The sequence below is a fragment of the Ranitomeya imitator genome, chromosome 6, assembly GCF_032444005.1.
Source record: "Ranitomeya imitator isolate aRanImi1 chromosome 6, aRanImi1.pri, whole genome shotgun sequence".
NCBI classification, from domain to species: Eukaryota; Metazoa; Chordata; class Amphibia; order Anura; family Dendrobatidae; genus Ranitomeya; species Ranitomeya imitator.
The window spans coordinates 214,577,380-214,602,748 of NC_091287.1; the positions used below are offsets into that span (position 1 = coordinate 214,577,380).

At 43.2% G+C, this 25,369-nt stretch overlaps 1 protein-coding gene across 2 annotated transcripts in view; it reads left to right on the forward strand.

The window, feature by feature from the left end:
- Positions 1–25,369, forward strand: part of LOC138642353 (collagen alpha-2(VI) chain-like) — a 668,325-nt gene that overhangs the window by 611,451 nt on the left and 31,505 nt on the right. For both annotated transcript variants that reach the window (XM_069730466.1, XM_069730467.1), the window contains 4 exons: positions 207–252; positions 8,421–8,573; positions 10,787–11,233; positions 11,321–11,359. In XM_069730466.1, the coding sequence (XP_069586567.1) occupies positions 207–252; positions 8,421–8,573; positions 10,787–11,233; positions 11,321–11,359 (685 nt within the window). The remainder of the gene's footprint in view (positions 1–206; positions 253–8,420; positions 8,574–10,786; positions 11,234–11,320; positions 11,360–25,369) is intronic.

Consider the following 25,369-nt stretch of genomic DNA (forward strand, 5'->3'; position numbering starts at 1 on the left):
GAGAGTAAACATCTTTATTAATAAATTCTGTTACTCTAGAATATAAATTTGCATTGTATTTTCATTCAATCTGTTTTGACAAATTGAAGGTATTAAAACTATTTCTCTCATAACCAAGTCAACTAACAAAGGACATACAACATTGATAAAACATATAAAACCAACTACAGCATTAGTAATTAAAAAATCTTATTCGTTTATTTAAGGACTGTGAAATCATGAGCTATGTTGAGGAAATCTGCGGATGTTGTGGTATGTAAATAACATTTAAGCAATCCCAATATAGCGTTTGCCCTACCTTGGATTTGGCATTTTATTTTTTCTTTGTTTTTACCTACCTCCTCATTTTTAATACACTGTATTTGTAAGTTTGGTTATTGTGGATGTTTCAGGAGAGACATTCATGACATGTACACTAGTACTTCTCATTAAATGAAAATGTCATAAAAAAGTTAATTTATTTCAGTTCTTCAATTCAAAAAGTGAATCTCATATGATATATATATATATATATATATATATATATATATATATATTATATATTGCCACGCACTTCAAAAATAAGAGAGACTAAACAAGGCAAGTCTTTGTTGTCAAACCACCACAACCCCTTTGTATACCAGACCAATGCCCTAATCCCATAATGTCCCTCTCCAAAATCACCTGAAGGGGAGCTTGCTCATCTTCTCTCCAAATCACACCTCACCACTTGTGCTCTTGACCCTATCCCATCCCGCCTCCTCCCCAACCTCACCACCACACTAATCCCATCCCTAACCCATCTCTTCAACATCACTAACTTCTGGTACCTTCCCCTCTGCTTTCAAGCATGCCACAATCACACCTATCCTCAGAAAGCCATACCTCGCCCCATATCCTTGCTCCCATTTGCTTCCAAACTCCTTGAGTAGCACGTCCATGCTGAACTTTCTTGTCACTGTGCATGTAACTCTCTCATCGACAACCTACAATCTGGCTTCCATCCCCACTGTTCCACTGAGACTGCCCTGACCAAAATTACTAACGACCTACTTACAGCCACAGATAACAGACAATTCTCTATACTCCTCTTTCTAGACCTGTCCTCTGCCTTCAACACATCTGACCACTGCCTCCTACTACAGATCCTCTCTTCCTTTGGTGTCAAAGACCTTGCCCTATCTTGGATCTCCTCATACCTTACCAACTGCACATTTAGCATTTCCTACTCCCATACTACCTCTTCATCTCGCCCCCTCTCGGTGTCCCTCAAGGCTCTGTCCTAGGACCCTTAAGGTACCTTCACACTGAGCAACTTTACAACGAGAACGACAAAGATCCGTGACGTTGCAGCGTCCTGGATAGCGATTTCGTTGTGTTTGACATGCAGCAGCGATCAGGATCCTGCTGTGACATCGCTGGTCGTAGCTGAAAGTCCAGAACTTTATTTGGTCGTCAGGTTGGTGTGATTCGTCATGTTTGACAGCAAAAGCAATGATGCCTGCAATGTTTGTTCATGGAGCTAACAACCAGCGAGAACGATAAGTACGTCACTGGATCGCTCCTGCATCATTCTGGAGTAGCAGTGTTTGACGTCTCTACAGCGACCTAACAGCGACGCTCCAGCGATCTAGTTTAGGTCGGATCGTTGTCTATATCGCTGGAGCGTCGCTTAGTGTGACGGTACCTTTACTCTTCTCAGTCTATACATTCAGCCTGGGACAAATCATAAGGTCATGTGGCTTCCAGTACCATCTATATGCTGATGACACTCAGATCTACCTTTCTGGCCCTGATGTCACCTCTCTGCTCTTCAAAATCCCAGAGCGTCTATCAGCCATATCCTCCTTCTTCTCTTGCTTCCTTAAGCTCAATGTGAACAAATCTGAACTAATTATCTTTCCTCCATCTCTCATATCTTCCCTATCTGATCTATCAATCAAAATAAATGAACTCACACTTTCCCCTGTTCCCAAAATCTTCTGCCTTGGAGTACCCCTTGACTCTGCCCTGTCCTTCAAACTGCACATCCAAGCTCTCGCCACCTCCTGTCGCCTCCAGATCAAAAATATTTCCAGAAATCGTCTTTTCCTCATCCCTCACTCTACCAAAATGCTTGTGCATGCCCTAATCATCTCCTGCCTCGACTACTGCAACATCTTCCTTTGTGCCCTACCTTCTAACACTTTTGCACCACTCAAGTCAGTCCTTAACTCTGCTGCCCGACTAATCTCTCTCCTCGCTACACTCCTGCTTTCCCTCTTTGCAAATCCCTTCGCTGCCTCCCAATTTCCCAGCTTATCCAGTTTAGGGAATTAGGCTGCAAGCTGAAAGCAAGGACCTCCAACGTGGTATTTTCCGAAATACTGCCTGTACCATGTACCACGCCAGAGAGGCAACGGGAGATTAGGGAGGTTAATAAGTGGCTCAAGAATTGGTGTAGGAAGGAGGTGTTTGGGTTCCTGGATAATTGGGCCGACTTCTCAGTTGGTTACAGGTTCTACGCTAGGGACAGGGTGCACCTCAATGGGGAAGATGCAGCTGTGCTGGGGAGAAAATGGCTAGAAGGTTGGAGGAGTGTTTAAACTAGGGATTGGGGGGGAAGGTATTAATTTTATAGGAGGGGAAGATAGTGCAGATAGAGACCTGGGCGCAAATAAGGAAGTTGGGGGTGGCGGTGGCATGGGGGTGGGGTTAGAACAATTAATAATTTAAGAAAGAATAGAGGTACATTGAGATACATAAAGTTCATGTATACTAATGCTAGAAGCCTTGGCAACAAAATGGACAAATTAGAATTAATGTTGTTGGAGCATAATTTAACATGATTGGGATATCTGAGACATGGCTGGATGAGAGCCATGACTGGAATGTTAACTTGCAGGGTTATAGTCTGTTCAGAAATGACTGAATGGATAAGCGAGGGGGAGGTGAGTATATGTAAAATCATCCTTAAACCCATCCTGCGTGATAATATAGTTGAATCTAATGAAAATGTAGAGTTCCTGTGGGTGGAGATAAGGGGTTGTTATAAGTCTCCAAAAATAATGGAAGCAATGGAGAATATCCTCGTAAAGCAAATAGATGAAGCTGCCACTCAAGGAGAAGTCATTATTATGGGGGACTTCAACTACCCTGAAATAGATTGGGGAACAGAAACCTGCAGTTCCAGCAAAGGTAATCGGTTTTTGACAACTATGAGAGACAATTACCTTTCACAACTGGTTCAATCTGATCAATTTCTATGAAGAGTTAAGTTCCGGACTGGACCAAGGGAACCCAGTGGACGCAGTGTATATGGACTTTTCAAAAGCTTTTGATACGGTGCCACACAAGAGGTTGATACATAAAATGAGAATAATGGGGATAGGGGAAGATAAGTGGGTGTAAGTGGGTTGAGAGCTGGCTCAGGGATAGGAAACAAGGGTGGTTATTAATGGAGCACGCTCGGACTGGGTCGCGGTTAGCAGTGGGGTACTACAGGGGTCAGTATTGGGCCCTCTTCTTTTTAACATATTTATTAATGACCTTGTAGGGGGCATAAAGAGCAGAATTTCAATATTTGCAGATGACACTAAACTCTGCAGGGTAATCAATACAGAGGAGAACAATTTTATATTACAAGATGATTTATGTAAACTAGAAGCTTGGGCTGATAAATGGCAAATGAGCTTTAATGGGGATAAATGTAAGGTCATGCACTTGGGTAGAAGTAATAAAATGTATAACTATGTGCTTAATCCTAAAACTCTGGGCAAAACTGTCAATGAAAAAGACCTGGGTGTATGGGTGGATGACAAACTCACATTTAGTGGCCAGTGTCAGGCAGCTGCTACAAAGGCAAATAAAATAATGGGATACATTAAAAGAGGCATAGATGCTCATGAGCAGAACATAATTTTACCTCTATACAAGTCACTAGTTCGACCACACTTAGAACACTGTGCACAGTTCTGGTCTCCGGTGTATAAGAAAGACATAGCTGAACTAGAGCGGGTGCAGAGAAGAGCGACCAAGGTTATTAGAGGACTGGGGGTTCTGCAATACCAAGGCAGGTTATTACACTTGGGCCTATTTAGTTTGGAAAAATGAAGGCTAAGTGGTGATCTTATTTTAACCCCTTCATGACCGGGGGATTTTTCGTTTTTCCGTGTTCGTTTTTCGCTCCCCTCCTTCCCAGAGCCATAACTTTTTTATTTTTCCGTCAATTTGGCCATGTGAGGGCTTATTTTTTGCGGGACGAGTTGTACTTTTGAACGACATCATTGGTTTTAGCATGTCGTGTACTAGAAAACGGGAAAAAAATTCCAAGTGCGGTGAAATTGCAAAAAAAGTGCAATCCCACATTGGTTTTTTGTTTGGCTTTTTTGCTAGGTTCACTAAATGCTAAAACTGACCTGCCATTATGATTCTCCAGGTCATTACGAGTTCATAGACACCAAACATGACTAGGTTATTTTTTATCTAAGTGGTGAAAAAAAATTCCAAACTTTGCTAAAAAAAAAAATAAAATTGCGCCATTTTCCGATACTCGTAGCGTCTCCATTTTTCGTGATCTGGGGTCGGTTGAGGGCTTATTTTTTGCGTGCCGAGATGACGTTTTTATTGATAGCATTTCGGTGCAGATACGTTCTTTTGATCGCCCGTTATTGCATTTTAATGCAATGTCGCGGCGACCAAAAAAACGTAATTCTGGCATTTCGAGTTTTTTTCCCGCTACGCTGTTTAGCGATCAGGTTAATACTTTTTTTTTATTTGATAGATCGGGCAATTCTGAGCGCGGCGATACCAAATATGCGTAGATTTGATTTTTTTTATTGATTTATTTTGATTGGGGTGAAAGGGGGGTGATTTAAACTTTTATGTTTTTTTATTTTTTTCACATTTTTTTAAACTTTTTTTTTTAACTTTTGCCATGCTTCAATAGCCTCCATGGGAGGCTATAAGCAGGCACAGCACGATCGGCTCTGCTACATAGCAGCGATCTGCTGATCGCTGCTATGTAGCAGAATTGCACGTGTGCTGTGAGCGCCGACCACAGGGTGGCGCTCACAGCGACGGGCAATCAGTAACCATAGAGGTCTCAAGGACCTCTATGGCTACAATGGAGACGCATCGCCGACCCCCGGACATGTGACGGGGGTCGGCGATGACGTCATTTCCGGCCGCCCGGCCGGAAGCGGTAGTTAAATGCCGCTGTCTGCGTTTGACAGCGGCATTTAACTAGTTAATAGGTGCGGGTAGATCACGATTCTGCCCGCGCCTATTACGGGCACATGTCAGCTGTTCAAAACAGCTGACATGTCCCGGCTTTGATGCGGGCTCACCGCGGAGCCCTGCATCAAAGCAGGGGAGCCGGCATCGGACGGTATAGTACGTCCGATGCCGGTAAGGGGTTAATGTATAAATATATGAGGGGACAGTACAAAGACCTTTCTGATGATCTTTTTAATCAAAGACCTGAGACAGGGACAAGGGGGCATCCTCTACGTTTGGAGGAAAGAAGGTTTAAGCATAATAACAGACGCTGACTCTTTACTGTAAGAGCAGTGAGACTATGGAACTCTCTGCCATATGATGTTGTAATGAGTGATTCATTACTTATATTTAAGAGGGGACTGGATGCCTTTCTTGAAAACTATAATGTTACAGGTTATATATACTAGATTCCATGATAGGGCGTTGATCTAAATAGTCAAAATAACTATGTTACTTCTCCCGAATATCCCCATCCTCTGGAATTCTGTGCCCCAACACATCCGGTTATCCACCACATTTGAATCCTTCAAAAGAAACCTGAACACCCACCTATTTAAGAAAGCTTACAACCTGTAATGACTACACGGCCACCTCAATACCATCGAAGCTACTGCAACCCCTGACTTACTGTCTCCTTCCCCATAATCCTGTAGAATGTAAGCCCGCAAGGGCAGGGTCCTCTTCCCTCTGTACCAGTCTGCCATTGTTAGTTTGTTTACTGTAAGTGATATTTTTATTTTGATGTAACCCCTTCTCATGTACAGCACCATGGAATTAATGGTGCTATATAAATAAATAATGATAATGATGATATATAGTCATTGCAAACAGAGTGATCTATTTCAAGTGTTTATTTCTGTTAATGTTGATGATTATTGCTTACAGCCAATGAAAACCCAAAAGTCATTATCTCAGTTAATTAGAATAATTAACAAAAAACACCTGCAAAGGCTTCCTAAGCATTTAAAAAGGTCCCTTAGTCTGTTTCAGCAGGCTCCACAATCATGAGGAAGACTGCTGACTTGACAGATGTCCAGAAGGCAGTCATTGACACATTTCACAAGGAGGGTAAGCCACAAAAGATCATTGCTAAAAAAAAATCTGGCTGTTTACAGAATGCTGTATACAAGCAAATTAATGGAAAGTTGAGTAGATGGAAAAACTGTTGTAGAAAAAGGTGCTCAAGCAACTGGGATATCCACAGTTTTGAAAGGATTAAGTAAAGGCCATTAAAAAATTTGGGGGAAATTCACAAGGAGTGGACTGCTGCTGGAGTTATTGCTTCAAGAGCCACCACACACAGATGTATCCAGGACATGGGATACAAGTGTCGCATTCCTTGTGTCAAGCCACTCATGACCAATAGACAAGCACACAACTGCTTGAGGTTTTGTGTGAAGTTTCCATAATCAGTGATGATTTGGTGAGCCATGCCATCTGCTGTTTTTCTAACAGGAAATTTTAGAGTACTTCATGCTTCCCTCTGACGAAAAGCTTTTTGGAGATGGAAATTTCATTCTCCAGCAGGACTTGGCACCAGTACACACTGCCAAAAGTACCAATACCTGGTTTAAAAACAACAGTATCCCTGTGCTTGATTGGGTAGCAAACTCGCCTGACCTTAACCCCATAGAGAATCTATGCTCTGTTGTCAAGAGGAAGATGAGAGTCACCAGACTCCACAATGCAGACGAGCTGAAGGCTGCTATCAATGCAATCTGGGCTTCAATAATACCTCAGCAGTGTCACAGGCTGATCGCCTCCATGTACTGCCGCATTGATGTAGTAATTGATGCAAAAGGAGCCCCAACCAAGTATTGAGTGCATTTACAGAACATACATTTCAGTAGGCCAACATTTTGGATTTTAAAATAATTTTTCAAGCTGGTATTGTAAAGTATTCTAATCTACTGAGAGAACTTTTGGGTTTTCATTGGCTGTAAGCCATAATCATCAAAATTAACAGAAATAAACACTTGAAATAGATCACTCTGTTTGTAATAACTCTATGTAATATATGAGTTTAACTTTTTGTATTGAAGAATTGAAGTAAATTAACTATTTGATGATATTCTAATTTTGTGAGAAGCCCCTGTAGATAGGATCATAAATGTCTGATATATGCAGGTTCTACTATTTCCAGAATGGGGGTCCCATGATCCCTAGTTCCAGTTTGCGCCTGACTACCAGTGAGTGCAGGGGTGGCGGAGAGGACATAGGTGGTAATAGATGCCGGTCCCAGATGTGGGACCTGCATCTATCAGACATTTATGCCACAAATGTCTCCGTACTTTTAAGTAACATGTAGATTGATGGTCAATATAAATATGTAGCACAGAAACTGTCCTTTCTAAAAACTGTACAACAGTCTGCAACATATTCGAGCATTGTAAATAATTATGTAACAGCTAACAGAAATAGCCAATATATCATGATGCACAATACGAAGAATGACTATTTTGTCTGTACTTGAGAAATCTAAATTTTATGTATTGATCTGTACAAATTCATGAACAATAATTTACAAAACAAGAAAATCTTGCAGGTAGGTTTGTGTTTTCTTCACTGAAAAGTAATCCTATAAAAATCAGGGAGACATTTGTTTACTTCACATATTATTCTGTGTGGTATTAATGGGCAAGGGTGTTTGGAATAAATATGTTTATAGATGTGTTTCCCTAACCATATTTCTCTACTTTGTAAGCATCTTCCTTTTTTTAGTCTTTCATTTTCAATACATTTTATAACAATAAAAATATTGGCCCTGATTCATCAAAATTGGCATTTGATGAAGTATGCACTGGAGCTGGAGTAAGATATGTCAAATTCCTTAAGATGCATTTGCATATTAATGAATTTGGCACATCTTTCAACTGCTGCGCCACTTCCAGAAATGTTGAGAGAATATTTCAATCATAATTTCTGCCAATGAATTTGTCAGACAATCTTTTTTTAACATGAGCTTCATTCAGTTTTTAAAAAGTTGGCATAGCTGGTTGGGACTGGTATAGAATTGCTAAAGGTCGCAACATTTGTGTACAATTTTGAGATTAACAAAACTTTTAAGCAGTTTTACACCAAAATTCTGGGGAAATCTACTTGTTGAATGGGCCTCTTGGTTATAAAAAAAAATATAGAGGAGCCCTATACATAGTATTTAATGCATGGTTTTCTTTTCGCAGATTGCTACAGATCCTGCCAGCCAGTTGATGTGGTGTTTGTAATAGACAGCTCTGAAAGTGTTGGCAAAACAAATTTCAGTCTTGCCAAAAATTTTGTCATTAGCATTGCCAACAGAATAGATAAAATGGGCAAAAATGGATCAGACCTTACAGGTAAACCTAAGATTTGTATTCATAATCAATTTATTCATATTCACATTTATTTTGTATTTTTCACAATCAAAGGACTCACTTTCTTCAAAAGTTTATTGCTGTTTCTTACATGCTAGCCACCTTAGGGAGAGACCCAAGTTGGGCTAAATGTAGCGGGACGAAAGAGACCGAAAAGCCCTCTACTTAAAGGAAATACATAGTGGATGCTTTCCTGAAACGGAAAGTACTTGCAAGCAGCATAATACAAAGAATAGCAGGTTTACCCAGAATCCTTTGCAGTAGGCGGAGCTATGCAAATCATCTCTTTCCACCCCTGTCTAATCCACAGCGCTTGGAACCGCCAAGCGTGCAATGCTGCGGATTAGTTTCTAAATTTACACAGCCCTTTCGGTCTCTTTCGTCCCGCTACATTTAGCCCAACTTGGGTCTCTCCCTAAGGTGGCTAGCATGTATGTATCGCTTGCTCACCGAGCCCCACTCCATACAGCCAAACAATTCCAGCCCTGTGCTGATGAGGGCCTAAAGCCCGAAACACGTGTCCACAGGTAGGAATTGGTTGGCTGTGTAAATTTAGAAACTAATCCGCAGCATTGCACGCTTGGCGGTTCCAAGCGCTGTGGATTAGACAGGGGTGGAAAGAGATGATTTGCATAGCTCCGCCTACTGCAAAGGATTCTGGGTAAACCTGCTATTCTTTGTATTATGCTGCTTGCAAGTACTTTCCGTTTCAGGAAAGCATCCACTATGTATTTCCTTTAAGTAGAGGGCTTTTCGGTCTCTTTCGTCCCGCTACATTTAGCCCAACTTGGGTCTCTCCCTAAGGTGGCTAGCATGTATGTATCGCTTGCTCACCGAGCCCCACTCCATACAGCCAACCAATTCCAGCCCTGTGCTGATGAGGGCCTAAAGCCCGAAACACGTGTCCACAGGTAGGAATTGGTTGGCTGTGTAAATTTAGAAACTAATCCGCAGCATTGCACGCTTGGCGGTTCCAAGCGCTGTGGATTAGACAGGGGTGGAAAGAGATGATTTGCATAGCTCCGCCTACTGCAAAGGATTCTGGGTAAACCTGCTATTCTTTGTATTATGCTGCTTGCAAGTACTTTCCGTTTCAGGAAAGCATCCACTATGTATTTCCTTTAAGTAGAGGGCTTTTCGGTCTCTTTCGTCCCGCTACATTTAGCCCAACTTGGGTCTCTCCCTAAGGTGGCTAGCATGTATGTATCGCTTGCTCACCGAGCCCCACTCCATACAGCCAACCAATTCCAGCCCTGTGCTGATGAGGGCCTAAAGCCCGAAACACGTGTCCACAGGTAGGAATTGGTTGGCTGTGTAAATTTAGAAACTAATCCGCAGCATTGCACGCTTGGCGGTTCCAAGCGCTGTGGATTAGACAGGGGTGGAAAGAGATGATTTGCATAGCTCCGCCTACTGCAAAGGATTCTGGGTAAACCTGCTATTCTTTGTATTATGCTGCTTGCAAGTACTTTCCGTTTCAGGAAAGCATCCACTATGTACTTGCTGTTTCTTATCATTCAACATTTTTCTGCGTTGCAAACATTATCATGAAAAGTGTTCTAATTTTTCAGCGTAAACCGGTAGCAATATTTTGCACATAAATGTAACGACTTTTGGTGTTTTGGGAAGGGCTAGAGCAGGACAGGAAGTGATGACACCCGGTCATCTAATTCACGTTAAGCTTTGACGTCCATATTGCCAGAAATCTCACTTGTGAGGTGGAAGTTCTGGAGCAGGACTGATATAAATTTTTGTAAGAAAAGTTTCAGTAAATCTTGAAATTCATTCATTGACATCCTTGGTGTTTGCATGCAGTCAAGTTGGCAGTCCCATTCAGCGACTGACAGTCTTTCCCATATGACTGTGCATGTGCAGAAAGCTGTGAAGGCCCTTTCACTGAACTCTTACACAGTTAAATATTGTGATTTCAATGAATAAAATACAAGTTTAACTAAATATTTTCCAACAAATCTATATATCATTCTGTTCAGCTTTTGCTTCTCTATACCCTGCAGTCCTAAGATCATGTACAACTTGACAGGTTTTCTTTAAGAGAGGACCTACTTGAGCTCTAAATGCCTGTGGCTTATGCAATTCCATATAACAGACACAAACTGGTTTAAAAGGCAGAATGATTGAATATCCTAACATGCCATGAAAAATCAATAATAATAATTATTATTACCTGTTTTTAGGCTCTCGACTTGGCGTAGTCCAGTATAGTCATCAAGGAGCAATCCAAGCTATCAGAATGGATGACCCCAGTATCACCTCAAAGGCCTCTTTTATTTATAAGGTGAAATCAATGGAATGGCTGGCTGGTGGAACATGGACTCCATCAGCTCTGAAGTATACTTATGAGCAGCTTATACGTCCAAATCAAAGAGCAGTGAGCAAAGTGGTTGCATTTGTAATCACAGATGGACGTTATGATCCTAAGGATATAGACAAGCTGGAGTCCCTTTGTAAAGGAGTTGAGGTATATACTATTGCTATAGGGGATTTATTTACAAGCAACTCAGAAAAAAAAGAATTGGAGAAGATTGCCTGCAATGTCAGTAAACGGGTAAAGCATCTGAGGGTATACGCTGAACTGGCATCTGAGGAGTTTCTGCAAGAAATGGAGGATGTACTTTGTCCAGGTATTACATTTTTGTGATTTACCTCATTTTTTTCTAATACTAACATTTACATTTCTAGAAAATAATATTTAATTAATCTTTTTGCAGAACCAGAGATATTTTGCCCAGATCAGATCTGCAAACAATGTAAGTAATTATAATGCTTCTACATGACCACTCTACAAAACGTAGGATTGGTTATAATGTCTAATCATCCCCTATAGCTTCTAAACATAATTAAAAAATATATACAGTCATAAACTTCTTAGTACACTTTTTGAGCTGTAGTAAGAAACTGTAGAAACTTACATGGTATGTACAGAAACCTTTTATCAAAACATGAGGAGCGCCGGGAGCAGGTAAGTATGTCATATTCACCTTTCCGCGTTCCACCGCCGCCTCGTCTTTCCATCCTCTTGCTCTGACTGTTCAGGTCAGAGGGCGCGATGACGTATTAGTGTACGTGCCGCCCTCCGCCTGAACAGTCAGTGCAGAGAGACGGGACGCAGAGGAGCAGCGACGAGAGGTGAGTATGTCATTTTTTTTATTTTCTTTTTTAGTGCAGCAGCAGCAGCATTACATGTGGCACAATGCATGGCAAGAACTGCATGGAGCATTATATGGGGCATCTATGGGGCCATAACTGCATGGAGCATTATATGGGGCCATAACTGCATGGAGCATTATATGGGGCATCTATGGGGCCATAACTGCATGGAGCATTATATGGGGCCATAACTGCATGGAGCATTATATGGGGCATCTATGGGGCCATAAATGCATGGAGCATTATATGGGGCATCCATGGGGCCATAACTGCATGGAGCATTATATGGGGCCATAACTGCATGGAGCATTATATGGGGCATCTATGGGGCCATAACTGCATGGAGCATTATATGGGGCATATTTTGTATGGAGCATCTTATGGGGCCATAAAGAACTGCATGGAGCATTATATGGGGCATATTTGTATATGGATAATAATAATAATAATAATTTTTATTTATATAGCGCCAACATATTCCGCAGCGCTTTACAAATTATAAGGATCATCATAAATTATATTATAAATTATATGGATCATCTTATGGGGCCATAATGAACTGTATGGAGCATTATATGGGGCCTATTTTGTATGGAGCATCTTATGGGGCCATAATAAACTGTATGGAGCATTATATGGGGCTCTTGATTCAATATGGATATTCAAAAACACTTAACCTACTGATGTCTCAATTAATTTTACTTTTATTGGTATCTATTTTTATTTTTAACATTTACCCGTAGCTGCTGCATTTTCTACCCCAGGCTTATACTCGAGTCAATTAGTTTTCCCAGTTTTTTGTTGCAAAATTAGGGGGTCGGCTTATACTCGGGTCGGCTTATACTCGAGTATATACGGTATGTTGTGATTTTCAGAGATCCGTAACATTTTAATTTTTCGGTCAATAGAGGTTTGTAAGAACTTGTATATTCATTGGCTACCTTTTGTTTTTATGGATACCATGTGGTGGTACACACACAATGTTTTGATAGCTTGTTCTTGTGTAAGGAGGAGAGCCAGTCTCTGTGTGCCTTGTCTGGGACAAGTCCGGATCCATCGGTGCTGTCACCCAAGTTGCAAGGGGAGAGTTTAGTGCCCCGGACAGACCTTTGAACTTGAGATCAGGGTGTGTGAAGGGTATAAGAGGGGAATAGTCTGCCAGATCAGGAACTTGGTTAGCGGGAAGCTGTAGTGTGTGGAGGCAGAGTGAGAGCCCTCTCGCTCTGAACAGTCAGGGCATGGTAGGCTTAAGTCAGAAAGGCTATGGAAACTTTCCAGGGACTGTAGGAAGAGTTGTCTCCTAAGAACCCTGACATCCACTCCTGCAGCGTCACTGAGCATGAGTAAGCCCTCCCCACAACCAGACCATAGAGGATGCCATTCGAAACTCGAGATCCTAACCATAAACAGAGTGCGGCCATCATACGTAGACTCTGCCACTCATATTAGCGTTGTGCCGACGCTTAAAAAGAAAGGACTGTCCTCTCTCAATCATAACCCTTCGTGGAACCAGGACACGCGAAAGGACATTCCAGGACCCTCACCGACATCAGAACTCAGGACCCATCTCTGACCAGAACGCCGCCGGATTCTTCAAGCGTTCAGGCCGGAACACCACCGCTATCTCCACAGAGACAGATCCTCATCATTGCCAGACTGATAAGTTTGATATCTTTGTACTTTTCTCAACCCTTTATTGCCCCTGCTATACATTACGTCCACCAAACACCGTTTTAGTATCCATATCTCCCCCATATACCCTCTCCCTGTGTGGAGTAACCCTGTTCCATTAAAAACCCCTGTTAACCCTTGTTCTTCCACCGACCGTTACTGCATCCTGATACCAGCTCACACTTGCACCTCCTCTTTTTTTTTATTCACTGGTCTACCCTGGACTAAAACCAATGACCTCTTGCATTGCAAACCGCGGCTAAATTTATGAGCCACTGCACTGATCAGCAAAAGAGAATTTGTTAATCTTGACCTGTATTACAGACTCTATCAGCACAGGCAGAATACAATGGTACATAGAGATACTTCTGCATATAGCAGTGCATTTCTATGTACCTGTATCATAGGGGAATTACAAAAATGTCATTTTTCTCTTTTTAAAAAAAAACTGGAAAGGATAAAAAGCAGTGGGTTATGATTGTTAACCTTCGTCAGGCTGCATAATTTTACAACTAGTCAGCAGTATACATTTCAGCATCTACAGTGCCATGCGAAAGTATTCGGCCCCCTGGAACTTTTCAACCTTTTCCCACATTTCATGCTTCAAACATAAAAATACCAAATGTACATTTTTGGTGAAGAATCAACAACAAGTGGAGCAAAATTGTGAAGTTGAACGAAATTTATTGGTTATTTTACATTTTTGGGGAAATTCAAAAGCTAAAAAGTGGGGAGTGCAATATTATTCGGCCCCTTTAACTTAATACTTTTTTGCGCCACCTTTTGCTGTGATTACAGCTGCAAGTCGCATGGAGTATGTCACTATCAGTTTTGTACATCGAGAGACTGAAATTCTTGCCCATTCTTCCTTTGCAAACAGCTCGAGCTCAGTGAGGTATGATGGAGATCGTTTGTGAACAGCAGTTTTCAGCTCTTTCCACAGATTCTCGATTGGATTCAGCTCTGGACTTTGACTTGGCCATTCTAACAACTGGATACGTTTATTTGTGAATCATTCCTTTGTAGATTTTGCTTTATGTTTGGGATCATTGTCTTGTTGGAAGACAAATCTCCATCCCAGTCTCAGGTCTTTTGCAGACTCCAACAGGTTTTCTTCAAGAATGGTCTTGTATTTGGCTCCATCCATTTTCCCATCAATTTTAACCATCTTCCCTGTCCCTGCTGAAGAAAAGCAGGCCCAAACCATGGTGCTGCCACCACCATGTTTAACAATGGGGATAGTGTGTTCAGGGTGATGAGCTGTGTTGCCTTTACGCCAAACATATCGTTTGGCATTGTTGCCAAAAAGTTCGATTTTGGTTTCATCTGACCAGAGCACCTTCTTCCACATGTTTGGTGTGTCTCCCAGGTGGCTTGTTGCAAACTTTAAACAACACTTTTTTATGGATATCTTTGAGAAATGGCTTTCTTCTTGACACTCTTCTATAAAGGCCAGATTTGTGCAGTGTACGACTGATTGTTGTCCTATGGACAGACTGTCCCACCTCAGCTGTAGATCTCTGCAGTTCATCCAGAGTGATCATGGGCCTCTTGGTTGCATCTCTGATCAGTCTTCTCCTTGTTTGAGATGAAAGTTTAGAAGGACGGTCGGATCTTGGTAAATTTGCAGTGGTATGATACTCCTTCCATTTCAATATGATCTCTTGCACAGTGCTCCTTGGGATGCTTAAAGTTTTGGAAATCATTTTGTATCCAAATCCGGCACTAAACTTCTCCACAACAGTATCACGGATCTGCCTGTTGTGTTCCTTGGTAGGGTTGAGCGAAACGGATCGTTCATTTTCAAAAGTCGCCGACTTTTGGCAAAGTTGGGTTTCATGAAACCCGACCCGACCCCTGTGTTGGGTCGGCCATGCGGTATGCGACTTTCGCGCCAAAGTCGCGTTTCAATGACGCGAAAAGCGCCATTTCTCAGCCAATGAAGGTGGACGCAGAGTGTGGGCAGCGTGATGATATAGGTCCTGATCCCCACCATCTTAGAGAAGGGCATTGCAGTGATTGGCTTGCTGTCTGCGGCGTCACAGGGGCTATAAAGAGGCGTTCCCGCCGACCGCCATGTTACTGCTGCTGATCTGAGCATAGGGAGAGGTTGCTGCCGCTTTGTCAGAAGCAGGGATAGCGTTAGGCAGGGTCCATTAACCACCAAACCGCTTGTGCTGTAGCGATTTCCACTGTCCAACACCACCTTTTGTTTGCAGGGACAGTGGAAGCTACATTTTTTTTTCCTCAGCGCTGTAGCTCATTGGGCTGCCCTAGAAGGCTCCCTGATAGCTGCATTGCTGTGTGTACGCCGCTGTGCAAACCAACTGCTTTTTTCAAAGCACAAATCCTGTTGTTCCTTCCTTTCTACACAGCTATCTTGTTTGTTTGTCCACACTTTTGATTTAATTTGTGCATCAGTCCACTCCTTATTGCTGCCTGCCATACGTGGCTGAGATTACTGCAGGGAGATAGTAATTGTAGGACAGTCCCTGTTATTTTTATTTTTTTTTAATTCTCCCTAAAAAAATAAATGGTGGGAGATTAAGATTGGCATTTCTGCTAGAGTGCCATCCCTGTGTGTGCCATCTCTCTCACATAGTGGGCCATAGAAAGCCTTTTTATTTTTCTGTTTTTTGGGGGGGGGGTTTATAAATTCTCCCTAAAAAAAAAAAAAAACAGTGGGAGATTAATATTGGCCTTTGGGCTTGTGTGCCAGTCCTGAGTGTGCCATCTCTCTCTCAAATAGTGGGCCATAGAAAGCCTATTTATGTTTTTGGTTGATTTGGGTTCTAAATTCTACCTGAAAAAATCAATAAATCAATCAGTGGGAGATAAATATTGGCCTCTGGGCTTGTGTGCCACTCCTGACTCCTGTGTGTGCCATCTCTCACTCAGTGGGCCATAGAAAGCCTATTTATTTATTTTTTTTTTAAATTGGTTTCTAAATTCTCCCTGAAAAAATAACAAAAAACCGTGGGAGATTAATATTGGCCTTTCTGCTTGTGTGCCAGTCCTGACTCCTGGGTGTGCCATCTCTCTCTCTCAAATAGTGGGCCATAGAAAGCCTATTTTTTTTTTTATTTGGTTTCTAAATTCTCCCTGAAAAAATTAAAAAAAAATCAGTGGGAGATTAATATTGGCCTTTCTGCTTGTGTGCCAGTCTTGACTCCTGGGTGTGCCATCTCTCTCTCTCAAATAGTGGGCCATAGAAAGCCTATTTTTTTTAATTTGTTTTCTAAATTCTCACTGAAAAAAAAAAACAGTGGGAGATTAATATTGGCCTTTCTGCTTGTGTGCCACTCCAGACTCCTGGGTGTGCCATCTCTCTCTCTCTCAAATAGTGGGCCATAGAAAGCCTTTTTTTTATTTTTTTTTTATTTGGTTTCTAAATTCTGCCTGAAAAAATCAATTTTTTTTATTTGGTTTCTAAATTCTCCCTGAAAAAATCATTTTTTTTTATTTGGTTTCTAAATTCTCCCTGAAAAAATAAAAAAAAATCAGTGGGAGATTAATATTGGCCTTTCTGCTTGTGTGCCAGTCTTGACTCCTGGGTGTGCCATCTCTCTCTCTCAAATAGTGGGCCATAGAAAGCCTATTTTTTTATTATTTGTTTTCTAAATTCTCACTGAAAAAAAAAACAGTGGGAGATTAATATTGGCCTTTCTGCTTGTGTGCCAGTCTTGACTCCTGGGTGTGCCATCTCTCTCTCTCAAATAGTGGGCCATAGAAAGCCTATTTTTTTTTTAATTTGGTTTCTAAATTCTCCCTGAAAAAATCAATTTTTTTTATTTGGTTTCTAAATTCTCCCTGAAAAAATCATTTTTTTTATTTGGTTTCTAAAGTCTCCCTGAAAAAAATAAAAAAAAATCAGTGGGAGATTAATATTGGCCTTTCTGCTTGTGTGCCACTCCTGACTCCTGGGTGTGCCATCTCTCTCTCTCAAATAGTGGGCCATAGAAAGCCTTTTTTTTTTCATTTGGTTTCTAAATTCTCCCTGAAAAAATAAAAAAAAATCAGTGGGAGATTTATATTGGCCTTTCAGCTTGTGTGCCACTCCTGACTCCTGGGCGTGCCATCTCTCTCTCTCAAATAGTGGGCCATAGAAAGCCTATTTTTTTTTTTTTTTAATTTGGTTTCTAAATTCTCCCTGAAAAAATAAAAAAAAATCAGTGGGAGATTAATATTGCCCTTTCTGCTTGTGTGCCAGTCTTGACTCCTGGGTGTGCCATCTCTCTCTCTCAAATAGTGGGCCATAGAAAGCCTTTTTTTTTTTAATTTGGTTTCTAAATTCTCCCTGAAAAAATCAATTTTTTTTATTTGGTTTCTAAATTCTCCCTGAAAAAATAAAAAAAACACAGTGGGAGATTAATATTGGCCTTTCTGCTTGTGTGCCACTCCTGACTCCTGGGTGTGCCATCTCTCTCTCTCAAATAGTGGGCCATATAAAGCCTATTTTTTTTTTTATTATTTGTTTTCTAAATTCTCCCTGAAAAAATAAAAAAAAATCAGTGGGAGATTAATATTGGCCTTTCAGCTTGAGTGCCAGTCCTGAGTCCTGGGTGTGCCATCTCTCTCTCTCAAATAGTGGGCCATAGAAAGCCTATTTTTTTTTTTTTTTTGGTTTCTAAATTCTCCCTGAAAAAAATCAATTTTTTTTATTTGGTTTCTAAATTCTCCCTGAAAAATTTTTTAAAAAAAGTGGGAGATTAATATTGACATTTGTGCTTGAGTGACAGTCCTGCATGTGTGGCATCTCTCTCATTTGGTGCCACCGAAAACAGAGTGTGTAACATTGTGCCTGATTTTCCTTGCGGTCTCACCCACCTGTAAAGGGATATCTAAATCATACTGAAGTTATAGCTCACCGCGTAAGTTGTTTGACAGCAACAAATACCGTTACTTTGGTTACGTTTTTAAAACAATGAGGAAGTCTGGTGGAAGAGGTCGTGGCCGTGGGCGTTCATTGTCAGCTGGTAATGATGGTAGTGGTAGTGGAGCATCAGGTGGTCGTGGGAAAAAAATATTGCACCTAAGTCTGGAGCTGTGGAGCCAGGTTCGTCGTCTGGCTACAGAAGGCCTCGAACGCTCCCTTTTCTGGGAGTAGGAAAACCGCTTTTAAAGCCGGAGCAGCAAGAGCAAGTTTTGGCTTACCTTGCTGACTCAGCCTCTAGCTCTTTTGCCTCCTCTTTTGAAACTGGTAAATGTAAAAGCAGCGCGTCGTTAGTGGATGTTCACGGTCAGGGACAAGTCGCTTCCTTGTCCTCTTCAGCAAAAACAACAACAGAGAAGGATGCAGCAGGCGACACAATGGGTTACTCCATGGAGCTCTTTACACATACCGTCCCTGGCTTAGAAAGTGAAACAGTTAACATGCAATGCCCATTACAAGTTGAATATGACATGGAGTGCACTGATGCACAGCCACAGCCAGACTACTATGCTGGTCCTTTGACTCAGACCACAACATTGCCCTCGCAGGGTACTGATCCAGAATCAGACCCTGATGAGACTATGTTGCCCCGTCACGAACGCTCTACCACCAACTTACACGGTGACACAGACAAAGTTGCGCACGAGCTAGAAGAGGAGGTTATAGATGACCCAGTTGTTGACCCCGATTGGCAGCCATTGGGGGAACAGGGTGCAGGCGGCAGTAGTTCTGAAGCGGAGGAGGAGGGGCCGCAGCAGGCATCAGCATCGCAACAGGTTCCATCTGCCGGGCCCGTAGATGGGACAAAACGCGTGGCAAAGCCAAAACCTGTTGGAGGACAGCGTGGCCATCCGGTTAAAGCTCAGTCTGCAATGCCTGAAAAGGGATCCGAGGCTCGAAAGAGTGCAGTCTGGCATTTTTTTAAACAACATCCAATTGATCAGCGCAAAGTCATCTGTCAAAAATGTTCAACTACCTTAAGCAGAGGTCAGAATCTGAAAAGTCTCAATACAAGTTGCATGCATAGACATTTAACCACCATGCATTTGCAAGCCTGGACTAACTACCAAACGTCCCTTAAGGTTGTAGCACCCTCGGCCAATGAAGCTAGTCAGCAACGCTACATCCCTGCCGTCACTGTAAGGCCACCATTTTCCGCACCACCTGCAGTATCTGTGCAGGTTTCTTTGCCAGGCCAAAGAAGTCAGGGTCAGGGAATCACCAGTTTCGTAGTAGGAAACACTGCATCTAGGGCACCGGCGGAAACAATACCGTCTCCAACCGTCTCTCATTCTGCCATGTCCACCGGCACACCCGCTAGTTCCACGATCTCCAGCTCTCCAGTCCAGCTCACCCTACATGAGACTCTGGTTAGAAAAAGGAAGTACTTATCCTCGCATCCGCGTACACAGGGTTTGAACGCCCACATAGCTAGACTAATCTCGTTAGAGATGATGCCCTACCGGTTAGTTGAAAGCAAAGCTTTCAAAGCCCTGATGGACTATGCTGAACCACGCTACGAGCTACCCAGTCGACACTTCTTTTCGAGAAAAGCCATCCCAGCCCTCCACCAGCATGTTAAAGAGCGCATCGTCCATGCACTCAGGCAATCTGTGAGTACAAAGGTGCACCTGACAACAGATGCATGGACCAGTAGGCATGGCCAGGGACGTTACGTGTCCATCACGGCACACTGGGTGAATGTGGTGGATGCAGGGTCCACAGGGGACATCAATTTCGGGACAGTTCTGCCTAGCCCACGGTCTAGGAAACAGTTGGCTGTAGGTGTTCGTACCCCCTCCTCCTCCTCCTCGTCCTTCTGCAGAAGCGAGAGCTCGTCCACAGACCGCAGTCGCCCAACCACTCCATCCGCAGCTGCCACTGTTGCACACCTGTTGTCCCATTATGGGCCAGCTACTGGCAAGCGTCAGCAGGCTGTATTGGCTATGAAGTGTTTGGACGACAACAGACACACCGCGGAAGTTCTGTCCGAGTTCTTGCAGAGAGAAACGCAGTCGTGGCTGGGCACAGTAGATCTTGAGGCAGGCAAGGTCTAGTGAGTGATAATGGAAGGAATTTCATGGCTGCCATCTCCCTTTCCCAACTGAAACACATTCCTTGCCTGGCTCACACCTTAAACCTGGTGGTGCAGTGCATCCTGAAAAGTTATCCGGGGTTATCCGACCTGCTCTTCAAAGTGTGCGGACTTTGCTCACATATCTGCCGTTCGCCCGTACACTCCAGCCGTATGCAGACCTATCAGCGGTCTTTGAACCTTCCCCAGCATCGCCTAATCATAGACGTTGCAACAAGGTGGAACTCAACACTGCACATGCTTCAGAGACTGTGCGAACAGAGGCGGGCTGTTATGTTTTTGTGGGAGGATACACATACACGGGCAGGCAGTAGGATGGCAGACTGTTGTGAATTCTGTGGCAGAGCTCCCTCCTGTGGTCACAAGTGGTACTTCGGCTGATTCTCTCTGTGAGCTTCCGTTGGTGGAGGAAAGTGGTACTGCGGCTTCTGAGTTTCCTTCCTCAGGTGATGTGGTGAAGTCGTTAGGTGCTGCTCTATTTAACTCCACCTAGTGCTTTGATCCTGGCTTCCAGTCAATGTTCTAGTATTGGACCTGTTTCCTCCTGGATCGTTCCTGTGGCCTGCTGCTCTGCATAGCTAAGTTCTGCTTTGCTATTTTGTTTGCTGCTTTTTTCTGTCCAGCTTGTCAATTTGTTTTTTCCTGCTTGCTGGAAGCTCTGGGACGCAGAGGGTGTACCTCCGTGCCGTTAGTTCGGTACGGAGGGTCTTTTTGCCCCCTTTGCGTGGTTTTTGTAGGGTTTTGTGTTGACCGCAAAGTTACCTTTCCTATCCTCGCTCTGTTCAGAAAGTCGGGCCTCACTTTGCTAAATCTATTTCATCTCTACGTTTGTCTTTTCATCTTAACTCACAGTCATTATATGTGGGGGCTGCCTTTTCCTTTGGGGTATTTCTCTGAGGCAAGGTAGGCTTATTTTCTATCTTCAGGCTAGCTAGTTTCTCAGGCTGTGCCGAGTTGCATAGGGAGCGTTAGGCGCAATCCACGGCTGCCTCTAGTGTGGGTTGGAGAGGATTAGGGATTGCGGTCAGCAGAGTTCCCACGTCTCAGAACTCGTTCTATGTTTTTGGGTTATTGTCAGGTCACTGTATGTGCTCTGACCTCTATGTCCATTGTGGTACTGAATTACCTTATCATAACAGTACTGGAAGCCCAAAGTACTAATGATTCTCAATAGAGGGAAAAAAGAAGTTCTGAGACCATTTTTTTTTCTCTGCACTGTGTTTTGCCTTTTTTTTCCCCTAGACAATTGGGTGGTTCAGGACACAGGTGTAGCGATGGACATTAAAGGTCTGTCTTCATGTGTGGATCAGCTCACGGCAAGAGTACAAAATATTCAAGACTTTGTGGTTCAGAATTCTATGTTAGAACCGAGAATTCCTATTCCTGATTTGTTTTTTGGAGATAGAACTAAGTTTCTGAGTTTCAAAAATAATTGTAAACTATTTCTGGCTTTGAAACCTCGCTCCTCTGGTGACCCAGTTCAACAAGTTAGGATCATTATTTCTTTTTTACGTGGCGACTGTTATGAAAGGCAATTCAGTACCACAATGGACATAGCGGTCAGAGCACATACAGTGATCTGACAATAACTCAAAATCATAGAACGAGCTCTGAGACGTGGGAACTCTGCAGACCGCAATCCCTAATCCTCTCCAAACAACAATAGAGGCAGCCGTGGATTGCGCCTAACTCTGCCTATGCAACTCGGCACAGCCTGAGAAACTAACTAGCCTGAAGATAGAAAATAAGCCTACCTTGCCTCAGAGAAATAACCCAAAGGAAAAGGCAGCCCCCCACATATAATGACTGTGAGTTAAGATGAAAAGACAAACGTAGAGATGAAATAGATTCAGCAAAGTGAGGCCCGACTTTCTTAACAGAACGAGGATAGGAAAGATAACTTTGCGGTAACCCTTTGCGTCCCAGAGCTTCCAGCAACAAATTAGACAAGCTGGACAGAAAAAATAGCAAACAAATAGCAAAGAAGAACTTAGCTATGCAGAGCAGCAGGCTACAGGAATGATCCAGGGAAAAGCAAGTCCAACACTGGAACATTGACAGGAAGCCAGGATCAAAGCATTAGGTGGAGTTAAGTAGAGAAGCACCTAACGACCTCACCAGATCACCTGAGGGAGGAAACTCAGAAGCCGCAGTACCACTTCCCTCCACCAACAGAAGCTCACAGAGAGAATCAGCCGAAGTACCACTTGTGACCACAGGAGGGAGCTCTGCCACAGAATTCACAACAGTACCCCCCCCTTGAGGAGGGGTCACCGAACCCTCACCAGAGCCCCCAGGCCGACCAGGATGAGCCACATGAAAGGCACGAACAAGATCGGGAGCATGGACATCAGAGGCAAAAACCCAGGAATTATCTTCCTGAGCATAACCCTTCCATTTAACCAGATACTGGAGTTTTCGTCTAGAAACACGAGAATCCAAAATCTTCTCCAAAATATACTCCAATTCCCCCTCCACCAAAACCGGGGCAGGAGGGTCAACAGATGGAACCATAGGTGCCACGTATCTCCGCAACAATGACCTATGGAATACGTTATGTATGGAAACAGAATCTGGAAGGGTCAGACGAAAAGACACAGGATTAAGAACCTCAGAAATCCTATATGGACCAATGAAACGAGGTTTAAACTTAGGAGAGGAAACCTTCATAGGAATATGACGAGAAGATTACCAAACCAGATCCCCAACACGAAGTCGGAGACCCACACGACGTCTGCGATTAGCGAAACATTGAGCCTTCTCCTGGGACAAGGTCAAATTGTCCACTACATGAGTCCAAATCTGCTGCAACCTGTCCACCACAGTATCCACACCAGGACAGTCCGAAGACTCAACCTGTCCTGAAGAGAAACGAGGATGGAACCCAGAATTGCAGAAAAATGGCAAAACCAAGCTAGCTGAGCTGGCCCGATTATTAAGGGCGAACTCAGCCAAAGGCAAAAAGGACACCCAGTCATCCTGATCGGCAGAAACAAAGCATCTCAGATATGTTTCCAAGGTCTGATTGGTTCGTTCGGTCTGGCCATTAGTCTGAGGATGGAAAGCCGAGGAAAAAGACAAGTCAATGCCCATCCTACCACAAAAGGCTCGCCAAAACCTTGAAACAAACTGGGAACCTCTGTCAGAAACGATATTCTCTGGAATGCCATGTAAACGAACCACATGCTGGAAGAACAATGGCACCAAATCAGAGGAGGAAGGCAATTTAGACAAGGGTACCAGATGGACCATCTTAGAAAAGCGATCACAGACCACCCAAATGACTGACATCTTTTGAGAAACGGGAAGATCTGAAATAAAATCCATAGAGATATGTGTCCAAGGCCTCTTCGGGACCGGCAAGGGCAAAAGCAACCCACTGGCACGAGAACAGCAGGGCTTAGCCCGAGCACAAATCCCACAGGACTGCACAAAAGCACGCACATCCCGCGACAGAGACGGCCACCAAAAGGATCTAGCCACTAACTCTCTGGTGCCAAAGATTCCAGGATGACCAGCCAACACCGAACAATGAACCTCAGAGATAACTTTATTGGTCCACCTATCAGGGACAAACAGTCTCTCCGCTGGACAACGATCAGGTTTATTAGCCTGAAATTTTTGCAGCACTCGCCGCAAATCAGGGGAGATGGCAGACACAATTACTCCTTCCTTGAGGATACCCGCCGGCTCAGACAAACCCGGAGAGTCGGGCACAAAACTCCTAGACAGAGCATCCGCCTTCACATTTTTAGAGCCCGGAAGGTACGAAATCACAAAGTCAAAACGGGCAAAAAACAGCGACCAACGAGCCTGTCTAGGATTCAACCGCTTAGCAGACTCGAGATAAGTCAAGTTCTTATGATCAGTCAATACCACCACGCGATGCTTAGCTCCTTCAAGCCAATGACGCCACTCCTCGAATGCCCACTTCATGGCCAGCAACTCTCGGTTGCCCACATCATAATTTCGCTCAGCAGGCGAAAACTTCCTGGAAAAAAAAGCGCATGGTTTCATCACTGAGCAATCAGAACCTCTCTGCGACAAAACAGCCCCTGCTCCAATCTCAGAAGCATCAACCTCGACCTGGAACGGAAGAGAAACATCTGGTTGACACAACACAGGGGCAGAAGAAAAACGACGCTTCAACTCTTGAAAAGCTTCCACAGCAGCAGAAGACCAATTGACCACATCAGCACCCTTCTTGGTCAAATCGGTCAATGGTTTGGCAATACTAGAAAAATTGCAGATGAAGCGACGATAAAAATTAGCAAAGCCCAGGAACTTTTGCAGACTTTTCAGAGATGTCGGCTGAGTCCAATCATCAATGGCTTGGACATTAACAGGATCCATCTCGATAGTAGAAGGGGAAAAGATGAACCCCAAAAATGAAACCTTCTGCACACCAAAGAGACACTTTGATCCCTTCACAAACAAAGAATTAGCACGCAGGACCTGAAAAACCGTTCTGACCTGCTTCACATGAGACTCCCAATCATCCGAGAAGATCAAAATGTCATCCAAGTACACAATCAGGAATTTATCCAGGTACTCTCGGAAGATGTCATGCATAAAGGACTGAAACACTGACGGAGCATTGGCAAGTCCGAATGGCATCACTAGATACTCAAAATGACCCTCGGGCGTATTAAATGCAGTTTTCCATTCATCTCCTCGCCTGATTCGCACCAGATTATACGCACCACGAAGATCTATCTTGGTGAACCAACTAGCCCCCTTAATCCGAGCAAACAAGTCAGATAACAATGGCAAGGGTTACTGAAATTTAACCATGATCTTATTTCGAAGGCGGTAATCTATACAAGGTCTCAGCGAACCATCCTTCTTGGCTACAAAAAAGAACCCTGCTCCTAATGGTGACGATGACGGGCGAATATGCCCCTTCTCCAG